The sequence below is a fragment of the Panthera pardus genome, unplaced genomic scaffold, assembly GCF_024362965.1.
Source record: "Panthera pardus isolate Hobbes unplaced genomic scaffold, ASM2436296v1 HiC_scaffold_22, whole genome shotgun sequence".
Classification (NCBI taxonomy): Eukaryota; Metazoa; Chordata; class Mammalia; order Carnivora; family Felidae; genus Panthera; species Panthera pardus.
Genome location: NW_026526788.1, coordinates 77,966,252 through 77,991,336, shown reverse-complemented (window position 1 = coordinate 77,991,336; position 25,085 = coordinate 77,966,252). Strand labels below are relative to the sequence as shown.

The following is a 25,085-nucleotide window of genomic DNA, read 5'->3' as shown; positions in this document are numbered from 1 at the left end:
CGCCTGCTACTTCCTCGGACCAACGTCGAAAGATCCGCCTGCGTTCCCGCCAGTCTCGCCCCGCGCCTGCGCACAGCTCCTTTCGTAGGCCGAGGGGCCGTCGGAGCGCATGCTCCGTCCTTGAGCTCTTCCCCGGCAGGTTTGGAACCGCGTTGCTGAAGCTGGCTGGCGCGCGCATGCGCGTCTCCGGGACCTGGTTCTTTCCCCACTGGACAAGGAGAGGCTGGTCTTGGAATCGAAGCCTGCCGAGCCGGAAGGCGCTGTGCTTTTTCACCTCCGTCTGCTCTGGCGGAAACGCAAGCGGTGGAAGAGAGGTTCCGGGCTTGGCCTCGGCTGGTGGCTGCAGCATGGACACCCGGGCCGAGGAGGCGGGAGTGACTCGCCGCCCGATGCTGGCCTCTTCCTGGGATGCTGCCTGCGGAGCCCTGGCCCGGAGTCTCCATCTCACCCGGGCTGGTGTCGGCGCCCCGGACTTGGACTGGGAGCAGCTGCTGGCGCCGCCTGACCCGGGGTGAGCAGGGCCGGCGGGGACCGGGCCCGCGGCGCCGGGATGGTCGCGCTCCTGGGGGAGCCGGGAGGGGAGGCGGGGCCGAGCGGAGAGAGGGTGGGGGGCCCGGGGTGCGGGAAGGACGTGATGCGGGGGCCCCGCATCTCCGCCGGGTCGCCCCCGGGGTCCGCCTCCCTCCCCCAGGCGGACCGACGGAGGCCTCTCTGTTGTCGACCCGAGGGGGCGTTAGAAAAACGAACTGTCGAGAATCCCCATCAGCTTCATTATGAGAAAGAGCCGCGTTTGCCTTTTATTGCATTCTGCTTCCCACTCTTGTGCGCACAGTAGGTGCCCAGGGAACTTTTTATGTTGAAGGAGAAGGACTGCAGAGGCTTGAGTCCACAGCCGAGGAGAAAGTAGAGGGGAAAACCCCGGTGGGTGGCGTGCCCATCTCCTTGTGACTCTGTCTTGAGCGTTTGTTGGGTGCTTGGGAGGGTGCGGGGACCGCCGTGGTAAATGGGAGTGAGTTAGAAGTCCTGGTGGCCCAATAGGAGGGTCGCGAGCAGCGTTCGGACAGGTGCACTGTGTGATAGTTTGAACAATTCTTTTCAGCCAAGATCTGGTGATTTTGAAAAGAAGCCTCAACAGTGACCAAGATGAAAACCCCTGCTTCCTTTACCTGAGATGTGACCCTAACGGAGGTGAAGAAATCGTTTCTATTGGCGTTTTAAGTTCCGCAAGAAATATGGAAGTATACTTAGGAGAGGAGTACTGTGGAACCAGTAGGGGCAAGAATGTTTGTAGTGATCTGGATAACAGGTTTGTAACTTGTTCATGCAGAAGTGTTCCCCCCAAGCAGTGTTGTTTTTCCCCAGCGTTTGTGGTATTTACTGATTCTCTGACATTGAGGCCAGCACTAAGGGAGAGAAGATAAAAACATACCAGCAGGAATAGAACTTTCTCCTTTTAAGAGATCTTGGAGATTGGGACGCCTGGATAGCTCAGTTGATTGAGCGTCCCACTTCAGCTCAGGTCATGATCTCACAGTTCCTGAGTTCAAGTCCCGCTTCCGGCTCTGTGCTGACAGCTCAGAGCCTGGAGACTGCCTGCTTCTGATTCTGTGTCTCCTTCTCTCTCTGCCCCCTGCCGTCCTCACACTCTGTCTCTGTCTCTCCAAAAGTGAATAAATGTTAAAAAAAAAAAATTAAAAAAATAAAAGATCTTGGAGATAGTCTAGGTCACCTTTCTCAATTTTTATAAATGTGGAAATTTAGAGCTAATTGAGGGAGCTGACTAGATAGAGGGTCATACTAGGTAGTCAGACTGTATAGACTGCAGACTACGGTGTAGTCCTTATTCTTCTTCTTGGCCTTTTTTCTACATGGACGTACAATGGTGTCTCTTCCAAAGGTAATTGGGCAGTTAGTCTGAAACACTGCATACATTTTTCTGGAAGGAACTCTATTGTGAGTAGCAGACAGGCCCAAGACTGTGCCTCCCCAGCCTATGTAACCCACAATTCAGCCTGTTATAGTTTGCTATTTCTCTAGGTTTTTTTTTTTTTTTTAAAGACTTATGTTTGGTGAGAGAGAGAGCATGTGAGTGGGGGAGAAGGGCAGAGGGAGAGAAAGAGGAGAAGAGAGTGAGAGAATCTTAAGCAGGCTTCATGCTCAGCAGGGAGCCTGATGTGGGGCTTGATTCCACGACTCTGGGCCAAAATCAAGTTTGGTGGCTCAAGCAACATTGGCACCCAGGGTCCCTGATTTTTCTCTAAGTTCTTATACAAAGATTCTACCCTAATTGAATCTCAGGATTTAAGTAATGGCTTAGAAACAACTAAAACAAATTTTTTTTAATTCGAGTATAGTTGATGTGCAATGTTACATTCGCTTCATAGTGATTCATCATCTTTATAGATTATGCTGTGCTCACAAGTGTAACTACCATCTGTTACCATACAGTATCGTTGACTATATTCCCTACGCTGTACCTTTTATTTCCATAATTTATTCATTCCATAACTGGAATCCTGTATCTCCCATGCCCTTGAATCCATTTTGCCCATTCCTCTGACAACCATCAGTTTGTGTTCTGTGTTTATAGGTCTGATTCTGCCTTTTTTTTTTTATTCATGTGAAACAATTTGTTTTTAAGTTTATTGAAAATCATAAAGTAAAAGTAACTTAAATTTTATTTTCAGTGAGCACGAAATTATTTTCTACAAAAAATATTTAAAATTGGAGTCTTCCAGCCATGCTTGTAAAATAAAGGTAAGTCATCACTAAATTTTAACTAAGTTGCCAACTGCAAATGTGTTTGTGTAATTTGTGCTTCTTTTCTGGTTGGTTTCGTAATATGCTTAATCTACCTTTGTTCCTGGTTGTCTTTCTATAAAAATATGGTGTCATGATAACTGCAAGCAGTTTTGGTTTCATTATATCAAGAAAGGTGGAAGGGAATTAGAGAAGTTTAGAGAAGAGCATCCAAAAATCAGGGATTTGGAGTGATGTCTTAAGTATGAAAAATACAGAAGTGAAAATTAGTGGTATCACTAGAGCCTAGAAAAGGTACCAAACCGGAGTACATAGGCCCAGGATATTAATTCTGCTTTGTTGACTAGTTAAGTGACCCTCGGCAAATCTCTTTCTTTGGAAGTACCTCATGGATGAATTAGAGGACCTAAACGGCACCTGGGTGGCTCAGTTGGTTAAGTGTCTGACTTGATTTTGACGCATGTCATGATCTCATGGTTTGTGGAATTGAGCCCCAAGCCGGACTCTGCACTGACAGCACAGAGCCTGCTTGGGATTCTCTCTCTTCTTCTCTGTCTGCCCCTCTGCCTGCTCACCCGTGTGTGTTCTCTCTCTCTCTCTTTCTCTGTCTCTCAAAAATAAATAAATAGGGATACCTTAGGAGGCTCAGTTGGTTAAGCATCCAACTTTGGCTCATGATCTCACAGTTCGTGATTTTGAGCCCCACTTCGGGCTCTGTGCTGACAGCTCAGAGTCGGGAGCCTGCTTTTGTTGGATTCTGTGTCTCCCTCTCTTTCTGGCCCTCCCCCACTTGCACACTCTCTCTCTCTCTCTCTCTCTCTCTCTCAAAAGTAATAAACATTAAAAAAACTTTTTTAAATAAATAAAAATTAGAGGACTAAAAAAAACCCTCCTTGGTATTACATGAATGTTCATCATCAATTACATGAATGTTCATCATCATCATTCCTGATAGCTAAAAGCTTACACAGAAAACAACCCAACTGTCTGTCACCTAATGAATGTAATGAAAATATGGTATAGTATACCCACACAATGGGAAAGTATTTAGTCATAGAAAGCATTGAATTACTGAAACATACTATAGACATGGGTGAACCTTGAAACATTATACTGTGTGAAAGAATTTGGGGCCATATATTGTGTGATTCCATAAGTATATATATATACATATATTCATTCCATAACTGGAATCCTGTATCTCCCATGCCCTTGAATCCATTTTGCCCATTCCTCTGGCAACCATCAGTTTGTGTTCTGTGTTTATAGGTCTGATTCTGCTTTTTTTTTTGCTTATTCATTTGAAACAATTTGTTTATACATATATACATATATGTATTTGTTTGATTCTATAAATCTATATATATATATATATATATTTGTGTGATTCCATAAATATATATATATATATATAGAGATTTGTGTGATTCTATAAATATATATATATATTTGTGTGATTCCATAAATATATATATATGTGTGTGATTCCATAAATATATATATGTGATCCCATAAATATATATATATATTTGTGTGATTCCATAAATATATATAGGTATATTTGTGTGATTCCATATATATATATGGAATATATATGTATATATACATATATATGGAATATATGTATGTGTGATTCCATATATATATGGAATATATATGTACATATACATATATATATAGAATATATATGTATGTATATATATATAAGGTCTGGAATAGGCAGATGCATAGAGACTAAAGATTAGTTGTTGGCTAGGGTTGGGGGACTTGGTGGGATGGGAAGTGACTGGCAGTGGGTAAAGGGCTACTTTTTGGAGTGATGTTCTAAAATTGCAAAGGTTACACAACTCTATGAATATACTAAAATCCACTGAATTGTACGCTTTAACTCGATCGTTTGGCATGTGGATTATATCTCTATAAAGATACTTAGAAAATTTTTTTTTGTTTATTTTTGAGAGAGAGTGCGCGTGCAAGTGGGGGAGGGGCAGAGAGAGAGGGAGACACAGAATCCAAAGCAGGCTCCAGGCTCTGAACTGTCAGCACAGAGTCCGATGCGGAGCATGGATTTGTGAACCATGAGATCATGACCTGAGCTGAAGTCAGATGCTTAACTGACTGAGCCATGCAGGACCCCTGTGTTTTTAAATTTTTTAAAAAGGAAATAAACACTTGCAATCTTTTTGTCTCCACATTACTTTATACAGGGTTACAAGACTTTAGAATAAGACAAAATAAGTAATTTCATTATCTGCTGGTGGCAAATTACCAGAACTGGTTATTCCAAGATATTGTTTTATTTAGTATATATTAATAACTTTCAGATTTATTTAAAGTGATTCCTTCATTCAAGTATTTGAATGCCTGCTGATGTTAGATACTGTGTGAGGCATGTAGGAATTAGCAGTAATATAATGAATGACTGCCCTTATGTTGCTTACATTCTAGTGTAATGAGATAGATTATAAGCCAACTCAATAAGTAAAATGTGTCCCATATTCAGTGGTCGGGCAATGAGGGTGAAAAAGCAGAAAAGGGATAGGAGGGAGGTTAGAGGGTAGGTGTAGAAATTTAATGGGGAGACTCCTTGATTGTTGAGGACAGTCCACCTCTTTGCTGCCACACGCAAAGTTCTTGGATCATGGGTCTGATTTGACTTGTGTTTTTATGTTACATGTGGTTTTGTGTGTGTCTCTGAAGGTAAGTGCTTTTTGTAACTGTTCTTTGGAAACTCTGTGGGAGTGCAAAGGCTAGGTTGATTTAGAGAGATCCTACACCTACTAGAGCTTATTCTGGAGCAATAACATATGAAAGTTAATGGTTCCTGATGCATATTTTTGAGCATTTACTCAGTGGTAGGTACTGGGAACTTTAACACCTAATCTTCATAACAACCATGTGAAATCATTGTTATTACCCTCCCTCATTTTATTCCTGATTCAGGTTTTCGCTTTTTCCCAGGGTCACACAGGCTCTAAGTAGAGTCATCATTGAACCCAGTTCTGTCTGATTCTGTTTCCTTTCCACGTGCTACTGTGTTGTCCATATCACACATAAAATGTCTTTTGGTTCAGAAACATGGATGAAATGAGGCAGCATAAAGTGTTGAGCAGGACGCTACTAGAGAAGCCAGAAGGGCTGTGTTCCAAGCTTGGCTTTTACTAATTTGGGTAGCCCTTTGACAAGTCAGAAAATCACCCCTGACCTCATCATTTTTGTGTGTGAACTAGCAGGTTATGTTAGACCATTTTAACTTTCCCTTATAATTCTAAATTCTAAGAGACTGACTTATTTTTAGGATTTCAGTAAATACTTTGGAAGTGCTTTTGTATTAAATAGTATTATAGCTAGCTGTGCTATGTTAAATTCTCAGATTGGTATAGTTTATTTTTATTCATTAATTTAAGTGAATGGAACTTTATTATAGTCCCTTTTGGCTATTCTGTATATTTTTTCAGTTTGAAATGATAATTTTTTTTTAATGTTTATTTATTTTTAAGAGAGAGAATGGGAGAGGGGCAGAAAGAGAGAGAGAGAGGGGATCTGAGGCAGGCTCCATGGTGACAACAGAAAGCCGGATGCGGGGCTTGAACTCAAACCGTGAGATCATGACCTGAGGTGAAGTTGGATGCTTACCCTGAGCCACCCAGACACCCCTCAAATGATACTGTTTTATATAAATAGTTCCTATGAGCCTGATAATAAATTAGAAGTGCTGACCACTACAATTTTCAGGAAAGCTTTAAAAAATGAAAATGTATTTAATGTTTTGTTTTCTTAAATACATTACTGTTGCTAGTTTATGTTAAAAAGTCACCTTAAATAGTGATTATTAGTATCGTTATTTTCTGGAACGTCTTTGTTTTGTAACAGTTGCTCTCCTTTGGTGAAAAGCAGTGTGTGTTCGTCAGTAAAGTTGTGGTACACATGAGGCGGGTTTCAGCCAGTTCCGCAACAAGCTCTCCTGCTCTAGGATCAAGGATAGACCTCCGGAGGGTCCAGACTATCATGGCGTCCATGGGGTCAAAGCTGTCACCTGGAGCTCAGCAACTGATGGATGTGGTTAGATTTCAGCAGCAGGTAGGTAGAAATGGATCCTGTCCAGATAACCGTTAAAAATTTCAAAAAGGTGGGGCGCCTGGGTGGCGCAGTCGGTTAAGCGTCCGACTTCAGCCAGGTGACGATCTCGTGGTCCGTGAGTTCGAGCCCCGCTTCGGGCTCTGTGCTCACAGCTTGGAGCCTGGAGCCTGCTTCCGATTCTGTGTCTCCCTCTCTCTCTGCCCCTCCCCCGTTCGTGCTCTGTCTCTCTCTGTCCCAAAAATAAATAAAAAACGTTGAAAAAAAAAAATTTCAAAAAGGTGGCTTTTTTAAGGACACGTATTGACTTGGTTTTTTCTTTGAAAAAGATTGATTTAATGTTTTGAAAAGATACTGATTTAATGCGTACCTTTATTTAGTTTTGTAAAATAACATTTTATAGACTTACCCTCTTCCAAAATATTTTTGTTACATATCTTCACAGTTTTCCATGAATTTACTCATTCATTCAGCAAATATTTATTAAGCACCCTCTCAGTGAATGAGGCAGTGTTTTGAGCACTTTAGAAAGTTCAAAGATTAGTCTGTAGCCTATCTTTAAGGATCTTTATAGTCTCATTTTATCTAGGCCTTTAGAAAAGAAGGAGGGGACCAGGCAAGTAAATTTGGAGGGATGCAGTTTGAGAGAGAAAATAACATGGATTAACTCTTCAGCGCTGGAAGGAACGGGATATAGCTAGGAAATGGATAGAAGTTCACTTCTCTGGGGTGAAGAAGTGGTAGGGGGAGTTGGGCTTGGGGCCGGATCATAGGGGGCTTTGAATGCTGTCTTAAAAGCTCATAGGTGGTTTTGCCTATGTTTTGGGAAATTCGAACCCAGAGTTATACATAAGAGGAATGAGAGGGTACGGTGAATCAGTAGGATGTGGGACCCCAAGGGGAGCAGCTGCCTGTTCCTGCCCTCATCCAGGTGGGAGTTAAGGAGGGTCTGAAATTGGACGTATAACCTGATGCTGGGTTGTGAGTTGCTAAGGTGACGGTGCCGTCAGGGCTTGACAGCTAACTTGATATTGGTGTCGCTGGAGAAAGATAAAAGAGTTAAAAGTGAAATTGAGGTTTTGAAGATGGGGCTCCCGACAGTATAAATGGAACCCAAGGGAGGAGGCTACTTGGGAGAAAGGAAGTTTGATTTGGGGAGTATTGAGTCATGGATGTGAATCCAACGGTGCCTGTGGCGGGAAGCAGAAGGGAGGTTTGCAAGGGGCACCCCAGCAGAGGGTGGGGAAGGAAATGAAGGGAGAGCCAGAGCAAGGAAGAAGGGTCCATGAGGAGTAGCTGTGTTTGGGAAGGACACAGGGAGAGGGAAAAGGAATAGGAGAGCGGAAGACTAGCGGTGCGACCGAGTAGCAGCAGGAAAGACCTGATGTCAGGAGACCTGATGGCAGGTTCTGGTGCTGACATTTGTTTGTACTTGTGCTATCTGGTGTTGTTTCATCTTTTTGACATAAATTTCCCCAGGTTCAAAATCTAAGTGATAATACTGCTAAGATCATAGGATTCATGGGAAAGTTTAAAACAAATAGTATAATAAACAACTTGTGCGTTTCTCGCGAGATTTACCAATAGTAATTTATTTATTTTTTTAAAGTTTATTTATTTGGAGAGAGAGTGCAGCTGGGGGAGGGGCAGAGAGAGAGGGAGACAGAGGATCCGAAGCGGGTTCCATGCTGACAGCATAGATCCCAGTGCAGGGCTCGAACCCATGAGCCATGAGATCATGACCTGAGCCAAAGTCGGATGCTTAACTGACTGAGCCAGCGAGGCTTCTCAACCAATATTCATTTAGTACAGGTGTCACCGACACAGTGGGCAAGAAAGGGAGACTAGCAAAGTTGACGGTGATCACAGGAACCTTGGAAAGGAGGGGTTCAAAAAAATACCAGGTTCATACTTTTCTTTCTCCTGTACCGTTATCTCACCTTGATGCCGCAGGAAGTCTCTGACTGGGCCTCCTGCTCCACCACAGTCCATGCTCCACAGGGCAAGCAGAATAATCTCAAAGGGTAAATCAGACTCGTCCTTCCCCCTGTGTAAAGCCCTCTGACTGCTTCTCTCACACTCAGAATTAACCCAGATTCTTTACCTTGGCATCTAAGATCTGGGCCTTCTTGGACTCCTTAACCTCATCTCCTTCCTACCAAATCTCCTTGGACACCTTGCTCCAGACATGCTGATGTGTGTATTCCTCAGATACTCAGATGTGTGCAGGACCTTTGCACTCTTAACTTTTCTCTTTCTCCAGAAGCCCTTTCCCCAGACCTTGGCAAATCTGGCTTTTTCTTTTTATTAAGATACCAGCTTAAATGTTACATCCTTATTAAGACCTTCCCCAACTACCAGTTTAAAATAGCCTTTTCCAGGGCACCTGGGTGGCTCAGTCAGTTAAGCGTCTGACTCTTGATTTTGGCTCAGGTCATGACCTCATGGTTCGTGAGTTCAAGCCCCACATTGGGCTCCGTGCTGAGAGCCTGAAGCCTGCTTGGGATTCTCTCCCTCTCTCTCCGCTTCTTCCCCGTGCGTGTACACTCTCCCTCCCTCTCTCTCTCTTTCAAAATGAATAAAAATTAAACTGAAAACTAAATAATTAAAATCGCTTTTTCCTCCAAATCTGTATCATATTTTCATCAGAGCCTTCTTGATCATTTTGTTGTTATTTATATATTGGTCTATCTCATTAAAATGTAAGCTTATGTGAAGAGGGACCTGGTCTGTCTTGATTAAGGCTTCAGATAAGTATACGATGTATAGGATTTGGATTATCAACTGAGTACTCCTTAGAGATCTTCAGGGGGTCAGTTTGAATAACCATGAGGTGGAAACCAGATTTTGAGGGATTAGGCACTAAATGGGGGTAGTTGGAATGTTGAGGTCCCAGGGTAATATGGGTTTGTTTCAAGAATGGTAGAGATAAGGAACTTGCCTGTATCAGAATTCCTTGTGATATTTATAAAATACAGATTACTGGCTGTCACCAATGACCTGAAACCCTGAAGGCGGTTTCCAGGAATCAGTATTTCAAGCAGGCATCCCCCGGTGAGTCTTATGCATAGTATATTTTAAAAACAAATGATTGAGGACAAGGATCCTATGGAGACAGAGATTGAAAATGTAAAAACAAGAAGAAATTTTTTTGTGTGTGCAAGACTTTGGAAACATCAGAGAGGGTTCAGGAATTAAAGTCAGCTCATAGACCAATTTTTATGTTTTAAAAACTTAGCTTTGGAAAAAGGGATAACATGGATAATAGATTTTTTTTGGCCATGTCTTCAAGTTTTCTTTAATTCCAAAGATACATGTTTTCTTTGCCTTGAATTTCAATCTGTTCAGAAGTAAAGTAAGTAAGGCAAACCATAAGAAACTCTTAAATACAGAGAACAAACTGAGAGTGGATGGGAGTGGGGGAAAGGGGAAAATGGGGGATGGGCGTTGAGGAGGGCACTTGTTGGGATGAGCACTGGGTGTTGTAGGTAAGCGATGAACCACGTGAATCTACCCCAAAAACCAACAGCACACTTTACACACTGTATTTTAGCCAATTGGACAATAATTTATATTATTAAACAAAAAGTGCATTAAGTAAATCATAAAAGTGCTTTCCCAGCTCTCATTCTGTTCCCTGCCTGGTGTGTATCCTGGAGTTTTCTGTACTTGTAGAAATACGTGCACGTCCTTCCATCCAACACACATGCTGTGCCCTCCCCCCTCCCCCCACTAAATCATTGTGTATGAGGACATTTGGGGAAGACAAAAAGTGATCCAGTTAAATCTTCTTTTAAACATGCTGATAAAAGACTTCTTCCAAGTGAGGAGGCTCTATTTATGGGATGATTCTTACAGGATATACCTGGATTTCTAGGATTGCATATTATTAACAAACCAGAGTCTATGGAATGTCTCCCGGGAAAACGTCATGTAAGCTCTTGTCATGTATCAACTATTTGTTGAGTATAAAGTAGGGATATTCTGGGGCTCCTGGCTGGCTTAGCTGGTAGAGCCATGCGACTCTTGATCTCAGGTTATAAGCTCAAGCCCCATGTTAGGTGTAGAGATGACTTAAAAATAAAATCTTAAAAAATAAATAAATGAAGTAGGGATGTCTCATGACCAAAACTATTCCTTCTATGGAAGTTGTATAACCGCACACACCTTCCTACATTAATTTGGGCAGGGCCTGTCCTGAAGGGGAAAGAAACAACCTGGGAAGCTTTGTTAGGAGTCCTATGCCTCTCCCTGCTTCACCTGGGCTATGGGGTTGCTTGTGTTCTTGAAAGTTTTATTAATGTCGTATTTTATTTCATTACGTTTGAAGTTCAAATTTGCTGGCTTTGATTTGTTTTTGCTTTCCGTTTGGAAAAATTGAATGGGACACTATATCAAAGTGCCCTAGCATGTAGTTTTCATTTAATGTTATCTGAGTGAAAGGGTGTGCCCCATTTTCTCGAAGAACAAATTCAGGTGTGCAAGATTTACACGGTTTACTTTTTTCACCTTTGAAATACAAATATCTTTTTTTCTTGCTTTTTCAAGGTGATAACTAAAGTTAGTCAATCCTTTCAGATATCTGACCGGATATACAGAGATAAACAACTTTTCACAAGCCTGGAGGTATATACATGTGCATATATGAAGTTATGTATACACAATAGTTTTTTGCATATTCATATATACGTATAGACATAATTCTACATGAATGCTTTCATGTTCTTTTAGGCTACTCTGTAATTGTTTTCCATATAACATGATATGGATCCATTGTTAGAAATTATTTCATACATATCCCTCTGCCTGCTTTAAAAAAATTTTTTTAATGTTTATTTCTGAGAGAGAGAGAGAGAGAGAGAGTGAGCATGAGCAGGGGAGGGGCAGAGAGAGAGGGAGACACAGAATCGGAAGCAGGCTCCAGGCTCTGAGCTGTCAGCACAGAGCCCGACGCGGGGCTCGAACTCATGAACCATGAGATCATGACCTGAGCTGAAGTTGGGACACTTACCCGACTGAGCCACCCAGGCACCCCCTTCTGCCGGCTTTTAAAAGGGCTTGTTGTACCTTGTAAGGCCAATGTACAAGAAAATTAAGAATTCAGTGAAATCAAACGACAGGAAATAGAATAGCCACTAGCACTTAAAGTTTGTTTATTTATTGCACTGCCACATAGACTTACCTCTGAATTCCTTGACAGTTAATGCAAAGAGGAGAGGTAAATCACCTAAAGAGCTTTTATTTGAAAAAAATATGAATTTTTATAATCAGTGAATTTCTTATAATCAAAATTTGATATATCAGAAAAGAAAACCTTGGATAGCAAATACCTTATTAACATTTGGATTTTTATAATTAACATTTCTGCCAAAGTAATCGTCATATGCAATTTTGACGTTGATTTCACTGATGTTTATGTAGACTTTTCAATTTTCTGTCATTAAGGTATTTTTGCTCTGTTATACTGCTACCAAAAATCATTTAGCTTTGTCATCATGATTGAGTAAAGCTCGTTTCCACCAGAGGAGAGTTGTTTACTTTAAAACTTTTGTATAGAATTACATACGTAATTTATATATATACATTTGTATAATTGTATGCTATATATATAATATGTATGTAATTCTGTACAAAATATAGAAAAATTATATTGCATATAATTACATGCAATTATATACAAATTTATATAAAACTTACACATAATTTGTATATACAATATGCATGTAGTTATATAACATAATTGTATACAGTTCATCTTCTTGGAATAATTTAATTTAAGGCTTATTCAAAACTTGGATTCAATAGAAGAACACATTTCTTTCTAGAGTATTTCTTCACTTCAGTAACAGAAGTTCTGTGGAGACTCCCCTACTCCTACACCACCATCTTCTCTGGCTTTCATTATTTCCCTTTCCTGCATTGTTTATCCCTAAGTATTTATCACTGTCTCTGTCCACATGATATATTGTCTTCCTTTCTCCCTTCCTTCCTTCCATTGTTTCCTACTCCCTTATAGGTTCCACATATCAGTGATTTTCATTGCTTTTGTTTACTGTCTCATTTCCTATGCCTAAAACACAAAGTCAATTTCTGGTAAATATTTGTTGACTGAATTGAGTTTGGGGTTGGCATGATCCAGGAATCATTTTTTTAGAATATCTGGAAGATGTGTATACTGAGTTTCTTTAGCTAACCTTAATAATACTTTTCTCATTCTCTTTCACTGGGTATTGAGCAACAGTAAATATGAGATGATACCCCCGATAAGAGTGTGTAATAGAGTTCTGTGTTTTGAATTTAGGATAGAGCCCTAAAACTTAAGAGTCAAGTCCACTAGAAGTAGTTCTGCTCTTCTCTTGAGGAAGAATCCCAGAGTGCGGCACAAACAGGCCCTGTAGGGGAGATCATGTAACCTCATCACAGAAGTGAGCCAGGATCTTGTCATGAAATAATATAGCACCGGTTCAGTTGAGGCCGCAAATCATTAAGGCAGACATAGCCAAAAAGTTTGCTCATTTTAGTCATTGTAGACGTCACAAATGTACCGATGGAACATCATCAGTACCTTAGAGCGTGTAAGCTATCTGGCGTGTCTTTTGTGAGAAGCTAGTAGTAGAAGGTTTCCTTAGGTTAGCTTATTATATGGGAAACTTGATGGATGATACTCAATTCTAAGAAAATTATCAATTATCGTGACTCAGTTGAGTAGTATATTTTATCACCATAAATTAAGGAGGCCTTTGTAGTGGAGACGTGAATGTTAATGCAGTTTTACCAAGCATGCTAATATTTAATATTTCCTTTAGGGAAAAACTACAGAGAAATCATTAAAAGTCTGGACTGTGGAGTTAGGTGGCCCAGGTTCATGCCCCGGTTCTGCCACTTAACTAGTTGTGTTACGGTAGACAAGTAACCTTCAGCCTGGGTCTCCTCCACCCAGTATGGGGGTAGTAATCGTAGCCTGCTTCGTGTGGACGTTTTGAGGGTCAAATGAAAGAATGCACGTCGCCTGCCTCACAGTCATTACCCCCAAAGTTAGCTGTCATGACTGTTAACAGAGACGTGTATTTCTTTACCTTGCTCAGAATCGTATTCCCATTGGCGAGCAGCTTCAGTCGGTTTTGGGAAATCCTGGCTACAGACGTGGGATTGACCTGCAGTCATCATCTACTTCGGGGGCCTTAGACAAGTCCCCGTCCACGCCTTTTCCTTTCAGAACCGGCTTGACCTCTGGAAACGTGACTGAAGACTTGAAAGCTTGCACCGATCAAAGTCTGCAGCCACCCGGTGGCGGAAAGGCTACGAGCCTCCAAGAGTATAAAACTGTGTCACCGAGCCATGTTCTGCTTGAGAATGACCTCAAAAATGCAGTTTCTTCTCTCCTACCAAAGAAAGCAAGTGACAACTCGAACATACCTAACTCTGACTTGCTGCCTTTTCTCCAGAGTTTATGTAGTCAAGTTAGCCATCTCCGCGTGGGACGTAACACCAAGTGGCAGGAAACCGTCCCTAAGGCTGGTGAAGACATTGCTGGTGTTGCGTAAGTAGTTAAGACAAGTGTGATTTAGATTTCATAGGTGGAAGAATCAGTTGGAGGAAAACATTGGTTTCACTAACTACTGCCTGAAAATGTTTCCCGAGGTCATTTTAGCAGCTTCTGCATTTTACACATTAACATACTTATAGGGAATAAATATTAACACACTTATAGAGAATAAATATTCTGTAGGGGAGAATGGATTACTTTTAAAGAGGTGTCTAAAACTGAAGATGTTGATCACTTCTTAGGCATTTTATGGAAGGGGTATAAGCATCAAATAAGGGTTGGAGTAGAAAGTTATCTGTATAAATGGGGAGGAGCCGTGGAAACCATAAGATAAACATTTGTGCCTGATTATAATCACTGAGTCATCATAGTAGATTTTCTTTGTAGATCTTGTTTGCCATAGGCTAATTTTAGTCTGGTCATCAATGACATTTTTAAGCTTATAATCGTTTATAGTGTACAGACCCTCATCTGCTGATCTCATAATTCTAATTTTTTTGCAGCCTTGGTGTGATTAATGGGTGGCTAAGTATTTGGTATGTTTCCCCATCCTTCATGTTGATGTAATGTGTCAGGATATTGCACTAGACTGGAATTCATGACTCCGGTCATAGTTCTGGCTTAACTCTTTTGCCTTACCGGTTAAATCTTGTGGTTTAGATTTTTTTCACATGTAAAATGAGGTAGTTTTATTGGTTGAAATTTTCTTAAAGTCTCCAATAGCATTGAAATTTGAGGAGGTTAGGAAGTTATTGGAAAAAAAGTATGGTTTTCAGTTAGGATATTTATTACTTAGTAATATTTTTTAGTAAGGATTCTCGGTAAGGAAAAAAACCATTATTCTTTAGTTGTTGATAGATTACATCAGTGAACTCTAGTTGGTATGTGATGTGGCTAAACAAACAAAACAAAACAAAGCAAACCAAAAAAAATTAAGTTGAGATTAAAAACTGCTCTGGGGCCAGGTGAGATTGAATGTCTCCATTCCTCTCAGCTCTGTCAGTGCGAAATGAGCTAACCTTTTTCAAAATTTTATAGAGAAAGGAAAAGAATTTTCTTGGATGCCAAGTTAGGATAGTTGCGGGGGTTATGCAGTCTTCACAAAGAAGAGAGTGTTCTGGGAAGGAACATTTGGTGCAGGGTGATAGATGTGTCTTTACATAAAAAGTTACAAATCATCGTAATGAAGGACATTCCAGAAAATTATGGACTTTATATTTTTAGTATATGCACGACTGTATGACTTTATTTAAGTGTTTATTTTTGAGAGAGAGACACAGAGTGCGAGTGGGGGAGGGGCAGAGAGAGAGGGGGAGACACAGATCCTGAAACAGGCTCTGAGCTGTCAGCACAGAGCCTGATGCAGGGCTTGAACTCCGGAAGGGTGAGATCATGACCTAGGCTGAAGTCGGACACCCAACCAGTTGAGCCACTCACTGTTCCCCAATGTCAGGAGTGTTAAACAACTTGCTGATTGCAGACCTTTTATAAAGATTTGTTCTTTGAGGGTAGAAATTCTCTTCATTTTTATATTCTCATTTCAGTTGTATGCTTACATGGTTAAAGAATTAAAGATTCAGAATACTTTGGGCACTCAGGGTCGTGGTTGCCTGTTCCATGAGTATTTTTGGAACCTGGAAATACGTTGTACGAAGACAGCACAGCAATGGAGGCAGATTTCGGCCATGTGTGTCGGCTGCTTGTTTTAGTAGAGTTTGGTTGCTTTTGTGATGACATCAGGAATCATTGTTATATTGTGTGTGTGTGTGTGTGTGTTTTAATTTATTTGTAGCACGGAAGAGCAGCCTGTGTGCTCCTACTTGGAAAAGGTCCTTACTAAAAATATGGAACTGATGGAAAAGAAGCTTGTGGACTACATTGATCAGCGGATACATAAACTGCAGAAGCACATAGATACAAAGATGGCTTTGTTAATGGACGTGCTGCAGAGTCCCTGCCCCCCACCCGCCGGGATGGCCCTCCGACAGTGGGACTCTGGGGAAAGACTTTCAAACGGAGAAAGATAAGCGCTCGACACGGACCGTGCGCCACAGATATTTATTACGTATTTATTAGAAAGCCAAAACCCCACAAGTTCGAGGCAAGTATTTAATGGCATTTGAGGATCACCATCTTACGCACGGTGACCTCAGTGTTCATTTTAGCTCCACGTGTTACTGTGAATCCAGTACTTGTGCTGAGATTTAACAACACGATAGGGTTATAAATTATTTTTGTTTACAGTCTTGTTCACTCTGACAGAAATGTATGTGTGTTTCTGGCTTCAGTGTTGAAACATGTTAAGGATTTTTAATGCAATCCATGAGTCTGTGTTGTATAATGTTTTTGATAGAAGTACATTTTTTATTTATAATAGGGCTTATTTTATGGTCTTAGGAGTATGAAAAAGAATGCTTAGAGTATTTGATGATTTTTCTTTTTCTAATTGATTGTTCATGGAAAATTAGATACCTAAGACTTAAAAGCCTTTCATTCAGATCACTGATTGGGTGGTGTTTACGCTCGGATAACGGCTGAGGCACAGTGTGTTTGGCAGGCGTACGTACACACCGGGGCCGTTATTATCTGTTTCAATAAAGCGTAGCAGTAGGTAGAAAGTAAACATCAGAACCGGCCTGTTCCTTGTGGGGATTATTACTTTAGACTTAGCGTTTGAGGTAAATTGAGAGAATTCATCCTGTTTGATCTCAGTAAACCCAGAAAGTGTACAGTCCCCTCCTTTCCTGAGCAGATACAGGTTCTGGCCACAGGTCTTCTCTCGTGTGTTTCCGGTGTGAAGCGCTGAGGTCTGCATTGAAGGAAGAAAGCGTGTGAATCAAGGGGGCTGCGGTTCTCTCTGGCAGACGTATGAGAACTATCGTATGTGTGTTAACGAGTGATCTAGTTGCCCTTAAAAATAAACCTATCCACTTTGGAAATTACTAGTCTCAAGGAAACAGTAAAGTTTTATTTTCAGTGAATCTTTGCCGAAAATGTTTTATGTTTATGGAAACGGGGTATTTCACACTCATTCAGTGTTTTGGTGAATTTATCCTTTGGAATAAGGGCTAATTTAGGGGCACCTGGGTGGCTCAGGCGGTTAAACGTCCGACTTGATTTAGACTCAGGTCATGATCTCAGGGTCATGAGATCCAGCCCCGCTTCCAAGAAGCCACACTAGGCGTGGAGCCCGCTTAAGATTCTCTCCCTCCCTCTCCTTCTGTGCCTCTCCCTACTCGTGCTCTCTGTAGAAAAAATAAAATAAGGGCTAATTTAGATAACGCTACTCATTTTTTTTTTCATTTTTTTTTTTTAACGTTTATTTATTTTTGAGACAGAGAGAGACAGAGCATGAACGGGGGAGGGTCACAGAGAGAGGGAGACACAGAATCCGAAACAGGCTCCAGGCTCTGAGCTGTCAGCACAGAGCCCGACGCGGGGCTCAAACTCACGGACCGCGAGATCATGACCTGAGCCAAAGTCGGACGCTTAACCGACCGAGCCACCCAGGCGCCCCATCGCTACTCATTTTTATATACTACAGAGGTAATACAGCATGTGGAACATGCTCTGACCGTAGTCACAGGAGAATTTGCATATCACTTTTTCTAGTCTTTTATGATTTGTGGGACATTCACAACATGTATAGCTATATGATCGTACTTCCTTTGACATTCGGGAGAAACACGTCTCACTAGGAAAGTGGTCCGCTGCTCACATTAGCATCACACTTTACAAAGTAGTAAAACACCTGTTCTCATCGAAACCTCTCCACCATTAACAGCCACCATCACCATCGCTCTTGTCAACCACGCGGCATCCACTGTCTCTTCACAAGTGCTCAGGGAACTGAACTGCTTTGCCCGCGATCCTGTACAGTCGGGGGGAGGTGGGACTCGGGTCCAGGACTCCTTCCCTTCCCGTCTCCATCTCTCCTGCTCCTCGTGCCCCGGTGTGAACCGTGGGGTGGGATCTTCTTATTTAGAATACATCCCCTTTGACATTTGGAACCCAAGGCCGTAGAAACGGGAAGCGACTCTTCCTCCATGGCCGCCTCGCTCACGGTAAGGGACGCCCCTTCCTTCCCTCACATCCCCCGGTCTTCATCCGTAAGGACGGTCCGTGCCCTGCACTGGACAGGGCAGACCCGGATGATTCATTGTCCTCTGCCCATGCTGACAGGGTCTCTCCGGATGGCCCCCGAATCCTGACACAGTTGCAAGATGGCTTAGAGGGAACACCGCGAGGGTAGACGAACCTGAATTCTTCCACCGTAGCCCCTTCCCTGCTGCGTAACCTTGGCTGAGCTATTCAGGATTTCACCTCACTCTCCCTTCTGCAAACGGGGATATCACAGCCTTCGTCTCTTCCTGTGGGAGGTTTATAATCATCTGAACAGGGGGCACCGGCACAGGCCCGGCACACAGAAGTGTCTAAGACGGGCAATGTCCGTCTCCCCTCCCTCGCTCTTGCCCCGCTGCCGTCCTCTCTTTCTCGACACATCAGGGATACTGTATGTGATTCTTCATTAATAGCCCTTGAATTCTGGGAAATACGGAAGCGCCCCTTCTTTTTTATTGCCTTCAGGGCCAGACAGAAGTGAATGCCAACTTCCCTGGCGAAGGGCCACGAGTCTCAAAGTGTGGCACCTTGACCGCACCAGCAGCACCTGGGAAGTCGTTACCCGTGCACGTTCTCGGGCCCCGGCCACCCCCGTCCGGGTCAGAATCTGGGCCCAGGGTCCCACAGCCGCGCTTTTGCAAAACCCTCCCGCGCTTCTGAGACTCTCCGGTTTAGAACCACGGGCAGAGGGGGAGCGTAGGGGCGCTGGGGCAAGGGTGCCGGGATCCGGTCCCTCTGCTGCCTGTATCGGTCCGTGACCCTGGGCACGTGAAGTGACTTCTCTGGGATTTCTTACCCGCCGAGTGGGGATTAGATCGCATCCACCCCAGAGGGCTGTTGAGAGGACTGATTAACTGGGGAAGTTCTCACGAAGCCCTGAGAGAGTCTGGTAGGGCAGCGCCCCGTCCTCAGCTTGGCCTCGCACTGCCATAACCTGGGCACTTATAGAAAACGCTTGTGGGTGTATATTTATTTCAAAATAAAAAATTGGGGGGGGCGTTGCATAGGAGGCTCAGTTGGCTGAGCATCTGACTCTTGATTTCAGCTCAGGTCATGGTCTCATGGTTCATGAGATTGAGCCCCTCGTTGTGCTCTGTGCTGACAGCACAGAGATGCTTGGGATTCTCTCTCTGCCCCTCCCCCGCTCATTTGTACTCTCCTCTCTCTCTCTCTCTCTCTCTCTCTCTCTCTCTCTCTCTCTTTCTCTCAAACATTTAAAAAAGTGAAAATAAAAAATTTAAAATAAAAACAGCACTGGTACCTGGTTCCCTCCCCACCACCCCCAGAATATTGAGCTAACTGCACAGTGTTCAGCCTGTGCATCTGGGATTTGGGAAACTCCCCTGCTGAGCGATGCACAGCAAAGTCTGGAACTGCAAGTTTCGTGTTTCAGGGCCTAGAATCTGGAACTAGACTAGCCGGGTACTAATGCTGATCATTCCACTTACTATGTGACCGGAGACAAGTTCTCAGCCTCCATGAGAGCCAGTCGGGGAGCACAGTCCGGTCAGGGGCTGTCAGCCATTCCCATCGTCAGCTGGGTTGTGGGTTTTCCTACCACAACTTCTGGGCACAGCTGACCTCTTTCCACAGAGATTTGTCAGTATGGCCAGAGTCTTCAGCCATCCTTTTTAGGAGACCAAAGTCTCTACCTGAAGCAGGAAAGGTGAGTCTGATGCTTTCATGTTCTGGTCTTTCAAGTGTCCAGGTACAGTCCTCGTGGCATTGAGTTGCAGGACCAGGGCTTTGTGGGTCTTCACCTCCTGCCTCGGATCCCCATACGGCCGTGTAGCTTAATACTTCCTGTTTTGTAGGTGTTATTTTAAAGATATGATTGACAAATAAAAATTGTGTGTATTTAAGGTTGTGCAACATGATGTTTTGATATATCTATATATTGTGAAATGATTACCCAACTCAAGCAAATTAACATATCACCTCAAATAGTTCCCATTAAACACTTGATATCTATGTATTTAGCACATTTCAAGTAAACAGTATAGACATCTGTAGCCATCATGCTCTACATTAGGAATCTAGAACTTACTTATCTTGTAGTTAGTACTCTTTAAGTACTTATCTTGAAAATTAGTACCCTTTAACCAACATCTCTTATTTCCCCCACACCTACTCCCTGGTAACCACCATTCTACTCTGTTACAATAAGTTCAAGTTTTTTTGAGATTCCACATATAAGTGAGATCATGCATTTGTAATTCTGTGTCTGGCTTATTTCAGTTAGCATAACATCACCCAGGTTTATCCATGTTACTGCAAATGGCAGGGTTTCTTTTTTTTTTTTTCTTTTTCTTTTTTTAATTTTAATTCCATATAGTTAACATACAGCATTACATTAGTTTCAGATGTACCAATGTAGTATTTAGCAACTCTGCATACTACTCTGTGCTCCTTAAAGGATTTCCTTTTTTAAGGCTGAATAATAAACTCAAAATGGATTAAGGACCTAAATGTGAGATCTGAAACCATAATAATCCTAGAAGAGAGCATAGGCAGTAACTTCTCTGACATCTGCCATAGAAACATTTTTGTAGGTATGTTTCCTAAGGAAAAGGAAACAAGGGCAAAAATAAACTATTAAGACTACATCAAAATGAAATGCTTTTGTACAGCAAAGGAAACAACCAACAAAACTATGGAACCTATGGGATGAGAGAAGATATTTGCAAATGACATACTGATAAGGGGTTAGTATCCAAAATATATGAAGAACTTATGAAGAGGCATAGTCAGGTTGCTTAGTAGGTTAAGCATCCGACTCTTGATCTTAGCTCAGGTCTTGATCTCAGGGTCAAGAGCCTTGTGTTGGGCTCTGCACTAGGCATGAAGCCTACCTAAAAAATAAAAAAGATCTTATTCAACTCAACACCAAAAAAACCCCCAAACAATCCAATTTTAAAATGGCCAGAAGATATGAACATACATTTCTCGAAAGAAGACATATAGATGGACAACAGACTCATGAAAAGATGCTCAACATCACCCATCATCAGGGAAATGCAAATCAAACCCACAATGAGGTATCACCTCACTCCTGTCAGAATGGCTAAAATCAAAATGACCAGAAATAACAAGTGTTGGTGAGGATGTGGAGAAAAAGGAACCCTCGTGCACTGTCGGTGGGATTGTAAATCAGTGCAGCCACTATAGAAAACCGTATGGAGGTTCCTCAAAGAATTAAAAATGGAACTACCAAAGGATCCAAAAATTCCACTTCTGGGAATATATCTGAAGGAAACAAAAATACTATGTTGAAGAGAATCTGCCCTCCCATGTTCATAACAGCACTGTTTACAATAGCCAAGACACGGAAACAACATATGCGTTCATCGATGGATGAATAGATGTACACGCGTGTGCGTGCGCGCACACACACACACACACACACACAATTCAGCCTTAAAAAGGAAATCCTGCCGTATGTGACAACATGAATGAACCTTGAGGCCATTATATTAAGTGAACTAAGTCAAACAGAAAGACAAATACTCTATAATCACACTTATATGTGAAATCTAAAAGAAGGGAAGAGAAGGGGGAAAGGAAGGGGGAAGGGAAGGGAAGGGAGAAGGAAAGAGGAAAGGAAAGGAGGGAGGAAGAAAGGAAAGAAAAAAAAAAGAGAAAGAAAGAAAGTAAAGAAAGAAAGGAGGGAGGGAGGAAGGAAGGAAGGAAAGAAAGAAGGAAGGACTGAACTTTGAGAAAAAGACATTGGATTCATGGGTACCAGTGGTGGGAGTGAGGGGAGGGGGAATGGGAGGAAGGTGGTCCAAAGGTACAAACTCACAGTTATAAGATAAATAGGTGTTAGGGATGTAATGTACAACACCATGACTCCGGTTAACACTGTCATATACCATATGCCATATGGTATATATGAAAGTTACTAAGAAGGTAAATTTAAGAGTTCTTATCACAAGGGGAAAAACCCTTTTTTTTTTTTGCATCTATATGAGATGATGGATGTTAACTAAACTTACTGTAATCATTTCACCATATATGTAAGTCAAATCCTTACGCCGTCCATCCTAAACTTGTACACAGTATTGTATCTCAGTTACAGCAACGAAACTAGAAAGAACCCAACTCTTAGTTTCACTGATCTTTTCTGGTCTCCATTTTGTTATTTCTGCTCTGATTTTGCTACATCCTTCCTTCTGCTCTCTTTGGGTTTAGGTTGTTTTTCTATTTTTTTTTAATGTTTTCATTTTATTTTTGAGAGAGAGAGAGAGAGAGAGAGACAGAGGTGGGGAGGGGAGGGGCAGAGAGAGAGGGAGACACAGAATCCGAAGCAGCCTCCAGGCTCTGAGCCATCAGCACAGAGCCTGACAAGGGGCTCGAACTCATGAACTGCGAGACCACGACCTGAGCTGAAGTCGGACGCTCAACCAACTGAGCCACCCAGGCACCCCTCTCTTTCTCGTTTCTTAAGATGTAAAGGTAAGCTCTTTATCTGAGAGCTTTCTTCTTTCATAATGAAGCCATTTATCACTGTAAACCTCCCTAGTAGGACTGCCTTTTGTTGCATCCCATAAATTTTGATATATTTTGTTTCCGTTTTTATTTATGTCAAGGTATTTTTTTACTTGCCATTTGGATTTTTTCTTTGACCAATGGCTTGTTCGGGATTGTGTTTTTTAATTTCCATAGTTCTGTGAATTTTTCAGTTTTTCTTTATTATAGATTTCTAATTTCGTGCCATTGTGGCTAGAAATTCCATGTGTCTTGAATCTTTTTAAATTTGTTAAGACTTGTTCTGTGACCGAGCATATGAGGTGTCCTGAAGAATCTTCGATGTGTGGTTGAGAACAATGTGTATCTGCTTCTCTTGGATGGAATGTTCTGTATGTGTTGGTAAGGTCCATTTGGTCTAAAGCGTAGTTCAGTTCTAACGTTTCCTTAGTAATTTTCTGTCTGGATGATTTATCCATTGTTGAAAGTGAGGTATTAAATTCTCCTACTACTCTTGTATGGTAGTCCGTTTCTCCAGATCTGTTAGTATTTGCTTTATATGTTTGGTGCTTTGATGTTGGGTGCATATATATTCACAATTATTATATCCTCTTGAAGAATTGACTCATTTTTTCATTGTGATGACCTTCTTGTCTCTGTTACAGTTTTTGACTTAAAATCTATTTTGTCTGATATAATTAAAGTTACCCCTACTCTCTTCTTGAATGTTCTTGTCTAGCTGTGGTATCAGGGTCATGCTGACCTCCTAAAATGAGTTTGGAAGTGTTCTTTCCTCTTCTGTTTTTTGGAAGTGTTTGGGAAGTACTGATATAAATTCTTTAAAGATAAGTTTTTAGAAGTAAAACACTTGGTAGAATCATGCTTTTTATATTTTTATATATATTGTCACATCATCTGGAATAAACTGGTACCAATTTAGTACCCCCTGAAATATATATGAGTACTATTTTTCCATGTTGAGAGCAACAGAAGGTTTTAAAACTAAAAATCTCTGGCAGGTGCCTCTAAATATATCCCTGTGTTGATTGAAAAACTGGTTCAAGCTTCTTACCTTCAGACTTGGTCCAGTTGAACTCTGCCAAACACGGCACGATGAAAAGGGCCAAGGGGACAAGCCTGCTCACAGCCTCCATCTTGGTCAGGGGAAAAACAGCCCAGAGGGCTAGCAGGCTTTTATACTTCTCGGTGTTTCATAACCGGCTGGCTTCATGAGCCCTCTGGCCACCTTCAGGGAAATGTGTCAGTGTGACCAGCCAAGGACTAAATTTATGTGGGAATGGAGCAGCTGTGTGACTGGTGTATTATCAGCAATCCCCAGCTTGAGTGTTCCCTCTCCGGCTCATTCCTGGAAAGCTTACAGAAAGTTCCCAGCTAAAAACTTCCTCGCAGGGGATCTCCAGCCCCCGGCATGCAGCAGGCACTGAGTAATTCATCATGGCACCGAGTTAGAGTTGAGCCTTCGCCCTGTTATTTGTTCAGATCACGAAGCAGGTAGCACTGCTGATACCGTAAGCCTTCACTGCTCCTCTCTAAAAATGAACGCCTTTGGATTCTAAAGGATCAGCCAGGCGAGGCAGGTATTGTGGCACCCGGGCATACTCTGGTTCCAGCTGTGTTGCCAGATGCCTGGCAGGGTGCTGACAGCAAGGAGAGCGATGACACAGGATGAGGAGGAAAAAGAAAGTGTGGGTCCAGGTTCAATTGCCAGGAATTTTAAACCATTATGTCCACAGGGCCGGAAGTAGGGGAATTAAAGTCCCTTAAGTACTATTTTGCAGACGATAGAAAGGAATCCTGGTGTCCTTGAACAAGTGTATGAACAAGAACAAGTGTATGAGAGTGTAGAGTTGCCCTCCTTTCTTTCCTTCCTCCCTCCCTTCCCTTCCCCTTCCTTCCTTCCTTCCTTCCTTCCTTCCTTCCTTCCTTCCTTCCTTCTCCTTCCCTCCCTCCCTTGCTTCCTTCTTTCTCCTTCCCTCCCTCCCCTCCTTCCCTCCTTCTTTCCCTCCCTCCCTCCCCCTTCCTTCTCCCTCCCTTCCTTCCTTTTTTCCTTCCTTCTTTCCTTCCTTCCTTCTTTCCTTCCTTCCTTCCTTCT

General features: G+C 42.2%; 1 protein-coding gene and 1 long non-coding RNA gene across 3 annotated transcripts; one reads left to right on the top strand and one right to left on the bottom strand.

Moving 5' to 3' along the window:
- Positions 1–161: 161 nt before the first annotated feature.
- LOC109252315 (ATPase PAAT) lies at positions 162–17,364 on the top strand. Its single transcript, XM_019424708.2, has 6 exons — positions 162–511; positions 1,100–1,306; positions 2,688–2,757; positions 6,634–6,840; positions 13,923–14,377; positions 16,176–17,364. Exons 1-6 carry the CDS (start codon positions 177–179, stop codon positions 16,408–16,410), a joined length of 1,509 nt encoding a protein of 502 aa, XP_019280253.2. The 5' UTR covers positions 162–176; the 3' UTR covers positions 16,411–17,364.
- Positions 16,428–24,881, bottom strand: LOC109252318 (uncharacterized). 2 transcript variants are annotated; one of them, XR_008424977.1, is made up of 3 exons: positions 24,045–24,881; positions 19,954–21,357; positions 16,428–17,628 (listed from the first exon to the last, which is right to left on the bottom strand). It is a non-coding gene; the product is annotated as an uncharacterized LOC109252318 (long non-coding RNA). The 2 variants fall into 2 exon arrangements; XR_002073940.2 differs by having other exon boundaries at positions 16,428–17,192; positions 24,045–24,879.
- Positions 24,882–25,085: the final 204 nt, after the last annotated feature.

Excerpts from the sequence above, each read along its gene's own strand:
- LOC109252315 (XM_019424708.2), top strand. The coding sequence starts at position 177 with ATGCGCGTCTCCGGGACCTGGTTCTTTCCCCACTGGACAAGGAGAGGC. Across the intron at positions 1,307-2,687 it reads TGTAGTGATCTGGATAACAG|TGAGCACGAAATTATTTTCT; the intron begins GTTTGTAACTTG and ends TTTTATTTTCAG. Across the intron at positions 2,758-6,633 it reads GCCATGCTTGTAAAATAAAG|TTGCTCTCCTTTGGTGAAAA; the intron begins GTAAGTCATCAC and ends GTTTTGTAACAG.